The sequence below is a fragment of the Brassica napus genome, chromosome A9 (genome assembly GCF_020379485.1).
Source record: "Brassica napus cultivar Da-Ae chromosome A9, Da-Ae, whole genome shotgun sequence".
In the NCBI taxonomy this organism is placed as follows: Eukaryota; Viridiplantae; Streptophyta; class Magnoliopsida; order Brassicales; family Brassicaceae; genus Brassica; species Brassica napus.
In genome coordinates this window covers 29,813,358-29,829,822 of record NC_063442.1, presented here as the reverse complement: position 1 = coordinate 29,829,822, position 16,465 = coordinate 29,813,358, and the positions used below count along the sequence as shown (strand labels likewise).

At 33.6% G+C, this 16,465-nt stretch overlaps 2 protein-coding genes and 1 pseudogene across 2 annotated transcripts; 1 reads left to right on the top strand and 2 right to left on the bottom strand.

The window, feature by feature from the left end:
• Positions 1-4,118: 4,118 nt before the first annotated feature.
• LOC106350010 (F-box protein At5g07610-like) lies at positions 4,119-7,470 on the bottom strand. The gene is made up of 3 exons (XM_048740159.1): positions 6,112-7,470; positions 4,501-5,658; positions 4,119-4,408 (listed from the first exon to the last, which is right to left on the bottom strand). The coding sequence occupies exons 2-3, from the start codon at positions 5,627-5,629 to the stop codon at positions 4,377-4,379; spliced, it is 1,161 nt and encodes a 386-aa protein (XP_048596116.1). The 5' UTR covers positions 5,630-5,658; positions 6,112-7,470; the 3' UTR covers positions 4,119-4,376.
• A 72-nt stretch (positions 7,471-7,542) lies between these two features.
• Positions 7,543-8,703, top strand: LOC106350011 (annotated as a pseudogene).
• Positions 8,704-8,750: 47 nt separating this feature from the next.
• LOC106449192 (F-box protein At2g05970-like) lies at positions 8,751-16,048 on the bottom strand. Its single transcript, XM_048740158.1, has 2 exons — positions 14,564-16,048; positions 8,751-14,465 (listed from the first exon to the last, which is right to left on the bottom strand). The coding sequence occupies exon 1, from the start codon at positions 15,751-15,753 to the stop codon at positions 14,572-14,574; it is 1,182 nt and encodes a 393-aa protein (XP_048596115.1). The 5' UTR covers positions 15,754-16,048; the 3' UTR covers positions 8,751-14,465; positions 14,564-14,571.
• Between the last annotated feature and the right edge of the window lie 417 nt (positions 16,049-16,465).

Below are 16,465 nucleotides of genomic sequence, written 5' to 3'. Positions count from 1 at the left end.
AGAAGATCAGCGGCGATCTGGAAAGGCGGAGCGGTCAACCAGTTCAACTAATCAGAGATTAAAGTTCACGGTTTTCGATCCGGCAAAGATTCCGGCGACACCGTCGATGCTTCCTCTGTTTCCAGAATCGTCCTGCACCTTCGACAAACACGTGTCAAGCATATTTTTAATTTATTTTCTTGATAAACACGTGTAGATCTTATCTTTTAGTGGGGCAGTGTCTGAGTTGAACTCTTATTTGGATGGTTGAACTGATTGTGATTGGGCTTAAAAGCCCTTAAAGCTTTTATGAAAAGCATAGTTGACAAACAAAAAAAAAAACTAATATACAAGTCTGATGGCTAACATAAGTTTCAACTATACCCCAAGTATGTACATGGCTTGCTAACGTAAGCCACTAGAATGTGTTAGGCATAATAAAAGTCTTGATATATCCCCTATATATTAATTGAGAAGCATTTAAAAAATTAGAACCTTAATTTTGTATTAATTAAAAAAAACTCCAAATCCTAGGTGGCATTCTAAATGCCTTCTAAATTCTATTTCAAAAAATTCTAAAGCATCTAATATAAAGTATAGTTTAATCTAATGGTGTCACATTATTTTATAATTATATAACACTAGAGAACATTATATTAACTAAAATATAGGAAGTGTGTATTCTTTCCTTAAATAAAAGCTACGGAATTACCTAATATGATTTACATATATATGGCAATTAATTATTATGAATAATGAAGATTTGATAACACTTTTTGCATCATTCTTCATTTTTGTTTAAAGTTATATTATTAAAAAAAATTAAACAATCACATTAACCATATAATAAAAAAATTAGATTTTTTTCTTACATGTTATATTTTTAATTTTTTTAAATGATTTTAAATTACAAAAATGAGGAAACCTTATATGTTATATATATATTTTTTAAATGACTTTAAAATACAAAAATGAGGACACCTTATATGTTATATTTTTCTTATATGTTAGAATTTTCTTATATGTTATATTTTGAATTTTTTTAAAAAGACTTTAAATTACAAAAATGTAAGTTTACCTTAAATAAACGACTAAAAACATTAAAATAACATGTATCAATTCGATGGTTGATTTGAAAGCTTTCAAAACCATATGCAAGATAAAATTCAAAATAATTTAACTGTGGAAACAATACTGTTAACTTTTTTCAAAAATGTGTTCGATGAAAAAAATAAGGTTTTTATGTCATAATTTGTTTAATGTTCAGTAGAGAATATTATATTAACCTAAAATATAAGAAGTGTGTATTCTTTCCTTAAATAAAAGTTACCGAATTACCTATTATGATTTACATATATATGACAATTGATGATTTTGAATAATAAATATTTGATAACAATTTTTGCATCATTCTTCATTTTTGTTTAATTTTATATTTAAAAAAAAAATAAACAATCACATTAACCATATAATTAAAAAATTAGATGTTTTCTTATATGTTATATTTTGAATTTTTTTAAATGATTTTAAATTACAAAAATGAAGAAACCTTATAAGTTATATATTTCTTTAAAACGACTTTAAAATACAAAAATGAGGACACCTTATATGTTATATTTTTCTTATATGTTATATTTTTCTTATATGTTATATTTTGAATTTTTTAAAACGACTTTAAATTACAAAAAAAGTAAGTTTTTCTTAAGTATACCACTAAAAACATTGAAATGACATGTATCAGTTTGCTGGTTGATTTGAAAGTTTTCAAAACCATATGTACGATAAAAGTTAAAATAATTCAAATATGAAAACAATACTGTTCACTTTTTCAAGAATGTGTTCGAGGAGAAAAATAAAGTTTTTATGTCATAATTTGTTTAATGTCCACTAGAGAACATTATATTAACCTAAAATATAAGATGTGTGTATTCTTTCCCTAAATAAATGCTACTAAATTACCTAATATTATTTACATATATATGGCAATTAATGATTATGAATAATAAAGATTTGATAACAATTTTTGCATCCTTCTTCATTTTGTTTAATTTTATATTATTAAAAAAAATAAACAATCACATTAATCATATAATAAAAAAATTATATTTTTTCTTATACGTTATATTTTGAATTTTTTAAAATGACTTTAAATTATAAAAATGAGGAAACCTTATATGTTATATTTTTTTTAAACGAATTTAAAATACAAAAATGAGGACACCTTATATGTTATATTTTTCTTATATGTTAGATTTTTTCTTATATGTTATATTTTGATTTTTTTAAAACGACTTTAAATTAATGTAAGTTTTCCGTAAGTATACGACTAAAAACATTAAAATGACATGTATCACTTGATTTGAAAGTTTTCAAAACCATATAGAAGATAAAAGTCAAAATAATTCAACTGTGAAAACAATACTGTTCACTTTTTTCAAGAATGTGTTCGATGGAAAAAATAAGGTTTTTATGTCATAATTTGTTTAATGTCCAATCCGATCAACCCATGATGTATTAATTATACTTTTGTTCCATTATTTTTAATAAAAATTGATCCGATTCATTGGAAAGAAATTATATAATAACAACAACAAATATTTTATATATATAAATAAAATGATCAAATGTATAAAAGAAACTATCGATAATATATACAAATAAACTCTTGCGCAGGTCTTATCCTAGTTGTAGATAGAAATATCAAGAAACACAAGTCTGTAATCACAACACCAATGAAGACTGTCTCTGTGTTGGTCTTCTTCTTCCTCTTCTTTCTCATGCCAAAAGCCAGGAGCAAGAACTTGACACACTGTGTCAGAACGTTCTCCTGTGGAAGCCTCGACTTCAGGTTCCCTTTCTTTAACACAGACATGCAGTCTCGATGCGGTCTGTTCTTGATGAATTGCAGTGCTCAAGAGATTCCAAAAAATACAGTTTGAGGAAAACGGACAATGTCACAATGGTATAGACTCAAGAGCGTCTCTCAAGCCAACACCATAACTGTCACCGACCCTAGGCTCAAGCAAAGCTTGGAAACAGGATCATGCAGTGACTCGATAAGCTTTTATCTTCCAGATTCTCCATGGCTCGACTTGACTACTTTGTACAAGTCCAACAACAGTAGGAGGAAGAATGGTTTCACTTATCCGAATTGCAAAGGAAGAAGAAGCACTTGTATTACTCTAATCTGGGAGATATTTCTGGGTGTTCAGCTATCAAGACACCAGAGAGCTAGGTGATTCTAAGAAACAAGAACCAGTCTATTCTTAATGCTACTTTCTCTCTTCATATACACCTGCCTCCAGGCTGCATCCGCTGTCACAATCCAGGCGGAGAATGTAGAATGATCAAAAACACGTATAGCTGCGTCAGGGGAGTGCAAATATTGTCTCATGTAAAGGAAAGGGAACCGGAGAAGAGTTCATCAACGAAGTAGCTAGCATGAGTAGAACATCTCATGTAAATATTGTCTCTCTGCTTGGGTTCTGTTATGAAGGGAACAAAAGAGCTATAGTATATGAGTTCATGCCTAATGGATCCCTAGACAAGTTTATCTCCGAGAATATGTCAACCAAGATAGAATGGGAAAGGCTATATGACATTGCGTTAGGTGTCTCTCGTGGCCTAGAGTATTTACACAACCGTTGTGTATCAAGGATTGTGCATATCGATATAAAGCCGCAAAACATACTCATGGACAAGGATCTTTGTCCCAAGATTTTCTAATTTCGGTCTTGCTAAGCTCTGCAAAAAATAAAGAGAGCGTCATGTCAATGCTAGACGCTAGAAATACGGTAGGATACATTGCCCCTGAACTGTTAAAGACGATAAAGATTGTTGAAAGGTCCAAACGAACCATCATGATATCATCTAAATGAAAGGTCCAAATTAGAATCCGCAAGGTTTGAGGAAAGATCAAACCATTTCCGTCATTACACATTCAATTTTGACAGGAAAAGATTTGTCAAGTAAATCGGCATGAGAAGATGTGTCGTTGAATATGAACAACCGTTGAATCGATATACATTTAAGTGAACCATCATGAAAACATATGAACGAAAGCTCCAGGAAGTCAGTCAAATAGATATGGTTTTGCAAGTGATTGTAATCAGTCAACTTAGCAAAAAAAAAATGAATTTAGAAAACCGTAACAGGTTGATAATACTGGATGTTATTCTGAGTAATAAGAAAGCACATTTCAGAATCTTAAGTAAGAAACAAATGGAAACAGAGTGCCACAACAACACTAATAGTCAGCTTCTCACCAGAAACATTAAACGAAATGAAAAGTTTTAGAACGGAAAAATAAAAAGAGTATCTATCCAGTGAGAAACACACAGCCTCTGCAAGATAAATCAAAGCACCACCAACAAGCCAGAGATGATAAGTACTCTTCTTCACCTTTCTTCTAGCCTCACCCCTCCATTGCCTGCCTCAAGAAAAAACATATCACATTGTATCAGAAACCAAGAATGAAACATTTAAATCGTTACATATAGTATTTAAAGACAGAGAGCTTACATGGAAGAAGGCTTTCGGTGAAGGGGAAGATAGCAGGATTCGTAAATCGAGTAGGAGGCCTGCCCCTTTTTTTCCACTTTCTAGTATCCAAATGATAAGTCCACAAGTGCGAGTCAGTCACAAACAGGATCTCCTTCTCTGACGAGGTCATGAATAATACAATATCACAAAAGTCCATGAATGGCAAATAATCTTCGATTACAAGTACCCAACTAGCTTCTTTCCACTCCCATACGTCAAAGTAACCCACATGTAGAACTACCAGTGACAGAGATCCTCCCAGGTTTATCAGATACGTAGCAGCTGTTATCCTGTCTTCGTAACGCAGGTCTGTTGAATAGTAAGGCAGCTCCATAACTTCGAAGTTCTCCTCCATATCCACAGAGAGCATTATACCTGCAGGATCTTCAAGAGAAACCAGCCAGTAGATCTTCCCTCCTGCAAAGACATGAGCGGATCTGTGTGGACTGAAGCAAACATACATTGGAAGATGAAGCACAGGGCCGATGCCCCTCCACGCACCACTGCTAGATGAATACACCTCACATTCGTAGAGATAATCCCCTTTTCCAGCGTTTCTCTTGCCCACACAGAATATGCGGAAAATTTTGTACTCGCTAATGTCAGGACCATATGCAACTCCAATACTTGGTTCAGTCCAAACAGATGGTCTGCCTTGAGGAAGAAGCAGAGTCTCTTCAGTAGAGGGATTGCAAATCCATATCTGATGATCTTCATTTTCATCAGAGAGTTGGTTGATGCAGCATACTAATCCATTGAACGATGCTATCATGTGCATGTTGTGATCGGCGCTTCTTCCCGGAGGATCAACTGTAGCATGGTGTCGATAGTTGAACTTCCCTGGCTTCAACAAGTACAACTTCATAGCCTTGTATGCTCTAGGACAAGCTATGTATGAGGGCTTCTTTCTCGACTGAGCTAGCTGTTTTGTAGCAAAATGTTTGTTGCTAATTGAGGCATGCCAGTATCTGTTAACCGTTTTGAATGAACGGATAGACCTTACTGACAGTCGAGAAAAGATGTCATGAAACACATCTTCGGCACCTTCTACCTTACCCCATGTCTGTGATGTCACTCGCCTTCGATGCTGAGCTCGCGTCTCGACCATATTTTTGTTTGCTTCTTATTGCTAAGGCTCTGCATGGACAAAAAAAACATCGATTAGCCCATAAAAAAGGTTTCAGAAACAGATATATTTGCAACATGTGTGTGTATTTATCTGACTGTAAGCAGCACACAACTGGTAACTACTCATACATAAGCATAGTTACCCCTTGGTATCCATCAGATAAAGACCAAAAAAGAGCTAACAAACACCAAACACCCATCAGAACCAAGCAAAGGGTTTAATAGAGAAGAAAATGCATCAAAGCCTTCTTCCATATCTATGCATAAGGAAAAACTGAAAAAAAAAACAAAGAGCCTAGAAATATGATCTAAACCAGTGTTCTAAAAACCGATCTAGGCGGCGGCGCCTAGGGCCTAAGCCTTCTAAAACCAATGGCTATTGTTTTCTAAACCGCATAGAAAATTATAATATCATGATAATAAATAAGTTATTGTTAGATCGAGAAAGAAGAATCATTATACACCAACGCAAAATCAAGAATTTGTTGCAGAAGCAAAATCCGTCGCCACGGAATCAAAATAATTGTTTCATCGGCCTCTGTTACATATCTTTAAAGAATCAGAACCACATATAAATGATCATACCTAATCCTAACCAAAGGAAACAAATCTAACAAATTATCATGTTGCAAAATTCAGATCTGTTGGGTTTTCTCGAGCCCATATCAGCCGATTAGTACGATATTGTCCACTTTGGACTTAAGAAGTAAGACCGCATGGCTTTGTTATTGGGCTCTTTCCCAAAAATCTCGTACTAATCAGAGTTGGTGGACATCGTTTTATATACTAAACATTATTTGTCTAAACTTCTAATATGAGACTTTGTTTGCATTCACAAAAAGATCTTAGATACACATATAAACATATTGAATACCATAATAGAGTTACTATATACTCGAAACTCGTCGGAAACTATAGTTAACTTGTTGCTTTTTCGGATATTGACTAGATGGAACGATTGAAAGTGTTCAAAAGTATTAACTCCGTCAACGGCTTTAATTTAGTTCCTAAATAATTTTGTTTTAAGATTTGACTAGAGGAAATGTTTGCAAGTCTATTAAAGTAAGAAGAATTTTATTCTCGTGGACAATTTGATATTTCAACCTACTGAAATATAGTGTATCAACAGAGTACAATCTAATACATGCAATGATTTTGAATTGAACCCTCCCACAAAAATATTAGAATGTCAAATGGGCATTCTGCCATTTTCCAAAATACAGATTTCAGAAAATGCAGACTCTGGGAATAGCAACAATGACTGGTAAAATGCACATCTTAAAAGAAAAAGTGGCGAGGAAAAAAAGCTCCAAGAAAACTTATTTGCCTAGTTAGATGTCTAATTAATGGGTCCATTTTGCACAAAAAATCAATTATTTAAATTCAGAAAGGATAGTTTTCAGAAATTTAAGAGAAAAAGTCCCATTTGATTTCATATAGGGCAGCAAGTCCCACTCAAGACAGGCATGCAGAACAGATGAGACTCATTCTATATTAGGCATAGAAGTAGTCCTCAAGTAGAATACAATTCTTTCTAGTACACACTAATCAGTGTGTGTGAATATATATTTCTTATATCCCTTATGTCAAATCAATGCATGTGAACACAGTAGACCCAGACCAAGAAACCAACTAACCTTGTGAGGTGTGTTCTGCTTCAGCAACAATCAACAAACTCATAATCTTCTTCCAGCCGTGACCCTCCTTCATCAAAAGCTTTCCCCCTTTGAAAACGAAAATTCACAATTGAGTTTCTTTGTTGCAGAACCAAATAACTACCAGAAGTTAAGGCTAGGATTAGGTAAAAGAACATATGTTTTATTTTGCTCCTTTAGTTTCATCTTTTTCCATGACATAGTGGTCAAGTGGTACCGACCTACATGGAACTCTTGAACCTTAAATTTCGATTCTTCTTATCTTGTTGCAGGAGTCTCTTCTGTTTTAACTGTAATGATCATTATCGTGGTGGTCTTGATACTAGTAATAGGAAAAAATGCTAGAAAGAGTGATTGGAGTGCCGATAACGTTGAAGCAGTAGTTATGTTTAAACGATATAGTTAGCAAAAGTGAAGAAGATGACAAGCTCATTTGCACATGTTCTCGGGAAAGGAGGATTTGGAAATGTATACAAAGGCAAGTTACCAGATGAAGGCGTAGAACATGTGCAAATATTGTCTCATGTAAAGGAAAGGGAACCGGAGAAGAGTTCATCAACGAAGTAGCTAGCATGAGTAGAACATCTCATGTAAATATTGTCTCTCTGCTTGGGTTCTGTTATGAAGGGAACAAAAGAGCTATAGTATATGAGTTCATGCCTAATGGATCCCTAGACAAGTTTATCTCCGAGAATATGTCAACCAAGATAGAATGGGAAAGGCTATATGACATTGCGTTAGGTGTCTCTCGTGGCCTAGAGTATTTACACAACCGTTGTGTATCAAGGATTGTGCATATCGATATAAAGCCGCAAAACATACTCATGGACAAGGATCTTTGTCCCAAGATTTTCTAATTTCGGTCTTGCTAAGCTCTGCAAAAAATAAAGAGAGCGTCATGTCAATGCTAGACGCTAGAAAGACGGTAGGATACATTGCCCCTGAACTGTTCTCGAATAATTTTGGAGGAGTTTCGCATAAGTCATATGTGTATAGTTATGGTATGGTGATCCTTGAGATGATTGGAGCAAAGAATATAGAAAATTTTGGATCCAACAATAGTTCAATGTACTTTCCAGATTGGATTTATAAGGATTTTGGGAGGGGAGAAGTCATGAGAATTTTTGGAGATCAGATAACCAAAGAAGAAGAGAGAATTGCCAAGAAAATGCTTTTGGTTGGTCTATGGTGTATTCAGACCAATCCATCTGACCTTACACCGATGATCAAAGTCATTGAGATGTTAGAGGGGAATCTAGAGACTGTCCAGATTCCATCTAAACCTCTTTTTTGTTTACCCACGGCAACGGTTCCTGAAACTCTAGAAGACAGTCATGGGATTTCAAGCTGCTCTAAACCAAGTAAGTTTGGAAGGCACGCCTACTCTCTCAGCTTTTGAAGAGACTTTACGATTTTCAAAGAAATGGTTCAGTTACTTGTTGAAGAGAGTCAATAACATATGCAATGAGACTATGTTTCTTGATGCAAACAAGAAACTATGGAATATATAAATGTGAACTTAAGCTCTTCAAAACTAGGCTTGCGTGAGGTGCGTTTTGTTTCTGAGTATAGCTAAGATCTCAAGAAACTTATTTTATATTTCTTGATAAACCAAGCTTGCATGAGGTGGGTTTTGCATCAAGTATATTATTTCCCATATTTTGTGGCAAACCAATTCTTATTTTTGAGTTCTCCTTTCCTTCTGCATAAGTTTTGAGCTTGAAGCTGCTGGAGTCTGTATGTGGCTTCCGAATGCAGAATCTCAACTTCTCTAGAAACACACTCTATTGTTAAGACTGTGGAGATCCAGATTACATACCATTTTGACGATGTAGTTGCTTTAGATCAAATTTGATCCAAATAATAAACTTTATAAAGCGAGTCATTTAATGTAATTCTTTTCAAAACATGTGCAAGATCGTTAAAACCAATGAAAGAAAAGTTATAATTGAATCAAACATGACTTTCAGGGTAACCGCCAAAATTGAATGAAACATTGGCATTATGTCTCCAAAATCTTTGAAGAAAGTGATATAAGCATAATTCTCAAAAAAAAAAAAAATTTAGGCTTCCAACTTTGTAAAAAAAAAATAGTTCAAATCTTTGATAAGTAGCCTATGTCCTCTTAAATTTCAGGGCGGCTCTGCCGCTAGCCATGGAAAGATTATCATTTAATGGCTATGCAAACATATTTATCGATCTGTTTTTAACTGGATTTTTGGAATCCCATTTAATTTTATTATCAATCCCACTATATAAAAGAAGCTAAATTTGAGCTTCCTAAGGCTATCCACATGGTCAAAATAATCATGACCAATCAAAGTGCCAGGTCATTTTGGACTGGGCTTGAAATTAAAAAAAATTAGTGACCTTCAGAGCCCATTTGACCCATCTTGCAGCCCAATCCCGAGTTTCTCTTGACAGTGATGTCGCACAATCCCGTGTTCTAAACATATGGCTCCTTCTCCACCTAACCCTAATCGCCGTCTCATCCCTTCATTGATTCTCTTCCTCTCCCCCAGCTCCTCCCGCATAACGCCTCGGATGTGAGTGCTGGTACTTCAATGTGCTCCCATAAATCCTCCATTCAAGATCCCTACAGACTCTCCACATCATAATCGTTAGAAGATGGAGAAAAAAGCAATGGCACATAGACGTATGGAAACGTAGACACAAAGCGACGCCGCGAAGCTGCTAGGGTTTTTTCTTTTCTTCTGATCGTCATTGTTTCAGGTTTTACTTTTGTTCACTCTCTGACTCAATTTAAGATTTCTGAGTTTCTTTGTGATTGAAATGGCTCTAAGTTAAGCTGACTTGGCTCTCCAGCTCTGTAGTAAGGGTTCTGGATACTAATCTATGATGATTCCAAACTCCAAAGTCTGGTACTTTGGAGTGATTCAAGAGGTTTATGATAATATTACCGAACATCATTACCTGACAGATCTTCTGCTTATTGTAGTGCTATTAATCATTACCAGAGTCTTCAGAGTTTTTTTGTCCGTAAACAGATCGAAAAGTCTACACCTTTTTGTATGTTTCCTTTTTTGGGTTATAAATTTTTAAAAGGGAAAGTGATGATTGGGTTCCTTTTTTGTGACTAATGATTTTTCTCAGATGACAGGGGATGTTGTAACGATCTGTTGAGCTGTTTAGGATAGTGTGAAACAAAAAAAATGGATGATGATAATGGGCTTGAGCTCAGCTTGGGTCTCTCATGTGGTGGAGGGAAAGGTAAAGGTAACAATGCTGGAACCTCCTCTGAGAATCACAATCTAGAAAGAGGAGGTGATAGAAGCGCTAAAGTGATTGATGACTTTAAGAACTTTCTTCATCCAACAACTTCTCAGAGACCAGCAGCAGAGCAGAGTTCTGAACCTCCTCCACAGAATTTCTTCAATGACCTCTCCAAAGCACCAACCGCTGATGCTGAAGCTTCCACGAAGCCTCTGTGGGTGGAAGACAAGGCGATGAAAGAAGCAGGAAGCAGCAAAATAAAGGAGGAGGCACGTGTTGATATGCACTAGATGAAGAAGAAGACAAAGGCATCCTATGTTTCGAACGCGACTGATGAAGGATCAAAAGCTGATAACGAAGATGTAGCGGAGTGTGAAGCAGGTGGTGGTGATGGTGGTGGCTCTTCTTCCAAAAAAAAAATAAACGTACGAAAACATAGACTCAACTGTTCTACCTTTGGTTGCTTAACGCCTCCAAAGATGATTGATAGCTTCAATAAAATAAAGACGTTTGATCTTAGATCAGTTGGAGGAGCTCAAAGCAGCAACGCTCCCAAGTGAAGACATCCAAATCAGCGATGGAGATCAAGACAAAATTTTCAGTTGCAGCGGTAATTCTTAATTAATCCAATAAAGTTTATCCATTTGCAGAAATGGATCATAACAAAACAGTCGGAAACAAGGTGGTGCGAAAATAGTAGCATTTTTAAATCGTAGTTAGAATTTATGTTGTGTGAATGAAATTGAGTGTGTTGCAGTAAATTAGCATGTACTTTCACATCATCCAATACAATGCATTTCTTCAGCCCATCCAGGTGACTCAGGGGCTGATATGTCGTGTTCACACGTAAAGCTAGAAGAAAAAAACTATCGAGGCCTGACTTATGGCAATATGTCTTGGAATATTATGATACTGCATGCACATAAGTGTACATAAATATGTCTTGGACTCATTTATAACGTGCAAATGAACCATGTTAAGCTTCTATATAAAAATCTCTATTTGTTTTACTAATTCAAGTCAATACTATCAAGTTAGGAACATGTCCAACATAAAGAAATCTAATTACATTTAGAAACTACATTTATATTCTATATATTTTGTAACCCCTGCAAATATATATTTTTAAATTAGTCTAACATATGCCAACAAATTTAACTTTTATATAATGCATAAAAATATAAAGATGATGTTGTGAGATAAGAATGTACACACAAAATTTAAAATAAAAGAATTGACAAATTATATATATTATTTTTAAAAAAAAATTTATATAATAACTTAATAATATAAATCATAATCAAAAATACTATTCGTATCACATTTGTATTAACCGAAAAATTCGTGCTTTTGAAGCACGGATCAAAATGTAGACTAATATAGCTCCTAATTTTTATTTAAAAATTAAATTTCTAAAAAAAAAAAAATTAAAGACAGCTATCAAGTCTGTTTAAAAAATATAGTGGTTTGTTCTTGCACCAGAATCTTGGTTATGCAATTCAAAATCTATTATGTTGTTTTGTAACTTTTCTTCTTAAAACAGAGACAAAGAGTAATGAACAAAGACAATTATGAACTCTTATTGTCAGATTGTTTGTTTTTTTTCTCTCGCTTCAATTTGATGACTGTAACTAATTATTTTAATTCACACAAAATTTTCATATTTTAAACGTATCACATTAAATATAAAAATCTTCAATAGATTATAATACCTAAATGTTCTTCTCGGTAGACAATAATATCAGAAAGGCAAGTAGCACATCTCCTGCCACAATCACCGGCGGCAATCACTGAAAGTTCAAAAAAATCTTTTGTCTCATCAATACAAATCAACAAAATATACGAATAAATTCAGTAACATTGCATATTTGATACAAACCGGTTAACAACCTCAGCTCCACATAACATTCACATCATCTTCCACTCAGAAATTTGCAACGAGAAGAAAGGCGGATACAACTATTACGTGTAAGTTACTCAATCAGTGGATTTCCACATTTCAAGATCTCTCTCTTTCGCTGACTCATTTTCTAATTATTTCTTTCGTCAAAGGGTCGTTTTCCTCAACATGGTGGTCAAATCAAACCACAATGATCCTCCACCTGCTGGAGGTAAATCAAAATTACAACTTTACTGTGCGTTTATAGAATTCTCGAACACATACGAACCCAATCACCCCTCTTTGGAATCCAAGAAATCATTTGTCTAAAATTCGGACAGAACATCTTAACTATTAAGTGCAAAATTAAGGGTAGAGATAGTTTGATCTGGTAGGTTATACTTTGAAAGTAACACAACAAAACCTTAGTATTAAATTCTCGATCAATTTATCTGGTTTTTCGTTCATAAGTTTTTTTCAACGGGCCTTTTTTCCATGTAATTCATAAAATTTCTAATTAGTTTATTAATGAAAGACCTAAACACACTTTTAAAAGATTATGTTCAAATTCAAAACACCATAATGCTAAACAATATCTCAATTACGAAGTTCTTTTACATATTTTTAATTTTCAACACGTTAATTTAATTTCCATTACTACAGAAAACCACTTTACACAACCAAAAATATCAACTCCCCTCTACTTTTACATCTCTATCGATTGACTTCCAACTATATTCGCATAAAAAAATGAACAATCAATCTTAAAAAACTTAGTGTCATATATTCATTCTTATAATTACTTTAAATCTATTTTAACAACAACCAGAAACAGCCACAACTATAATCATATACAAATTTTAACTTCATCCAATATCCGCGCGTAGCGCGGACACGATCCTAGTACCATTAAAAGAGGATCATTCCCAAATTATACCCTTAATGAAAATTACAATTTTCTCAAAAATACCCTTATTTTTACAAATGATTAATAAAATTCATTAATGGCATTTAAGTCTTTTGGTTTTGGGCCTACAGATACACCTAAATGGATCTATAAATAATGGGCTTATATATATATATATATATATTTAAAAGATATACTAACTTTATATTTAATATAAGTATAAATATATTATGAACTATAAATAAATTAAGAAACGTGAAAATATTATTTTCTTAAATATACGTATCAATATTCAAAATATATCATTTGAATATTATACAGATTTTCAATACAAACCAAAGTCATATATCCTACACCATATATCATATACGTATTTGAATATCATTTTTCTATGTATAATGTCATTTTATACATAATATTGATATGACAATTACGAGTATTCTAGAATATTTTAAAAACTATCTTAAAATCAATTTTTAAATCTAAAATAAAAACACAAACTTATAATAGGTTATTAATAACGAAAATAAACTAATATTTTCATATCAATAAGGTTTTCTATATTATCATTTTTTATTTGGATAGCATAATAAATTTTTATCAAATTCTAAGGAATCACTAATTTATGTAATATTAAAAAATATATGAGTAATTTAATCAATTTTTTAAAAAAGTACTATCAGAATTTTGTAATCGGATCAATGGTATCAGATCGCAAGCTAGTAGTGAGTTTTTGGGTTTTTACCGGGTTATATCAGAATTTTAATTTAACGATTTTTTCATTAAATCTGAACCGGATTATATACAAAGTATCGGGTCTATAGGTTCAACCATGAATCTAGGTCAAATATAAAAACAAATCTTAAAAATCAAACATTATTATAGAACAACTACCATATTTCGAACAAATACTATATTTTGAAGAGGAAAAAAAACAAATGATAAAAACCTAAAAACTCAATTGTTGTGGTTCGAAGCAAAAATAATGGTAATTTGTAAATAAGCTTTCGATTAATAAATGAAAAACAAATAAATCCACGCTTTCAAAGTGCGGGTCAAAATCTAGTATGTTCTTATTTCTTCATAGTATTCTTTTGCCATGCAAAACTCCTTCTCAAACTCTCCTCCTTAAAAGTTCTTACTGTTTTCGATTAACATTAACCAAAAAAAATCAGGAGACCAAATCTTGTATAAAATAAAACAAGGGAGGATGAGTACGTAGAGGAAAAGGTTTTTTACCAAGAAGATTAATTTCTTAAACCGGGAAAGAACCATCGAGCATCAGAGAAGTGAATGGGAGAGAAAACACACTGTGGCAGACGTTGGATGTTTTGGGTGGCTAGATCAAAGACAAAAATGTTGTCCTGGTCCTCTATGCCATCACCAACGCCACTGAAATAGATCGAGTTTCTTTTGATCCCTGGGATGTCTTTGGCGACAACAGTGATACCCATGTCTAATATCAATGCTTTCTCTCCCAAAGATTCAATTTCTTTCCACTTTTTGGTCACATGAGATATCTGGTGAATGCGAAAAAGCCATCTCTTGGAGCGTTGCACTACAGTAGATACCTTGAGGACTTGTCCCGATACCGTGAGTGCAATGTTTATCCAGCCGTTAACATACTCAGCCGTGAATAAACCTGCTTCTTTTTCAAAGTCAAAACCATTTGTTCGCCACCTATTAGGGAGGAAATCGCGATAACTGAAGCCAGTAAGGCAAGCAGACTCGGCTTCAAAAACTTCTTGCGGCTCATCATCTCCACAGAAACACCAGATCTTGATGTCACCATAACAAAGACGATGGGCGTAGAGCTTTTGAGCCTTGTGATCGTAGACCATTTGTACATACCCCGTGGTCCCTCCCACGTAGTTAGAAGAAAACCTTCGCCACGTGTTAATCCCTCTCTTGGTAAAGACCAGGAAGTGCTCCATCGTCCAGACAACTAGGTAATCTTTGGTTTTCTTGTCAATCCAGAGACAAGCTAAACTAGATTTCAACATTGGTCTAAATCTTTCAGGCACTACAGGCTCTGTAAGTGCAGGTAAGTCAATCCTCTCACCGGTTAAGGGATTCAGAACGTTGAGATTCCACAGGTTGTCCATCATCAAGAGCCAGCTACCGTAAGTAGCAAGACAACGACTCCGAGCAAAGTCAACACCAAGATCTCTGGTTTTGTAGACTTTGTCTTTATCCTCCGGAACGAAGAACAAGCAAGTACCATTGCTATCGTGGCTGCCATTGCTCGGGAAGAGAACCAGCCATGGATTCTGATTGCGTTTAGGGAGGAAGCCTCTCGAAGCTGAGTGCCACGACGAACAAACTGATTTAGCTCGAATTAGATCCGTGAAACTGAGACGTTCATAAACACATCGCAGCAAATCAGGACAAAGCTCCGACCAGCTAAGTTTCATCTTGCTTACGCCCATGTTGATGATGAGTTTTCACTCTAACTCGAAATCTGGTTGGTATCGGCTTTACTACTCTATTTAAAACAGGACAAACCCTAGTTAGGTGTTAAACGGGTAATAACTCAACACCTAATGCCTAAAATATTTAATACTCCCTCCTTTTTTTTAAAAAAAAATATCAGTTTAAATTTTTTCACATAAATTAAAAAATGATTGAATTACATTTATGTTCTTATTAATTACGCATATTTAAACAATAGTATTTGAGATAAATAAAATTATTAATAAGACTAATACAATTTGTAATTAATCTTTATAATATTATTTGAGAAGTCAGTTTCTTATGTGTCGCGCTCACGTTAACTCTCACGATGGCTGATTACATTGATACCCTTAATGAATTAAAAATATTAGATTTAAATAATATTATTAAATTTTTTATTTAGTTTCCTTTTTCAAATTTTCCAAATAACATCTATAATAAAAAGGAAACATTTATAAAGTTTTTTAAAAAATTAAAAACGAAAATATATGTATATATTTAATACTAATATTATTTCATTAAAATGGAAAGTTCACAAAATAGAAATATTCCATTTAAAAATATTTTTAAATAACATAAAATATACTTTTGAAGTAATAAAATATTTCCTTATATCTATATTTTCTTAGATGAATATATATTTTTGCATATAATGTGATTTCATAAAACAAGATTCACACACATAAT

What these genes read in the sequence shown, in the direction of transcription:
- LOC106350010 (XM_048740159.1), bottom strand. Translation starts at nt 5,629, where the DNA reads ATGGTCGAGACGCGAGCTCAGCATCGAAGGCGAGTGACATCACAGACA. An exon ending in CACCGAAAGCCTTCTTCCAT is followed by an intron (nt 4,409 to 4,500) that starts GTAAGCTCTCTG and finishes TTCTTGAGGCAG; the next exon opens with GCAATGGAGGGGTGAGGCTA.
- LOC106449192 (XM_048740158.1), bottom strand. Translation starts at nt 15,753, where the DNA reads ATGGGCGTAAGCAAGATGAAACTTAGCTGGTCGGAGCTTTGTCCTGAT.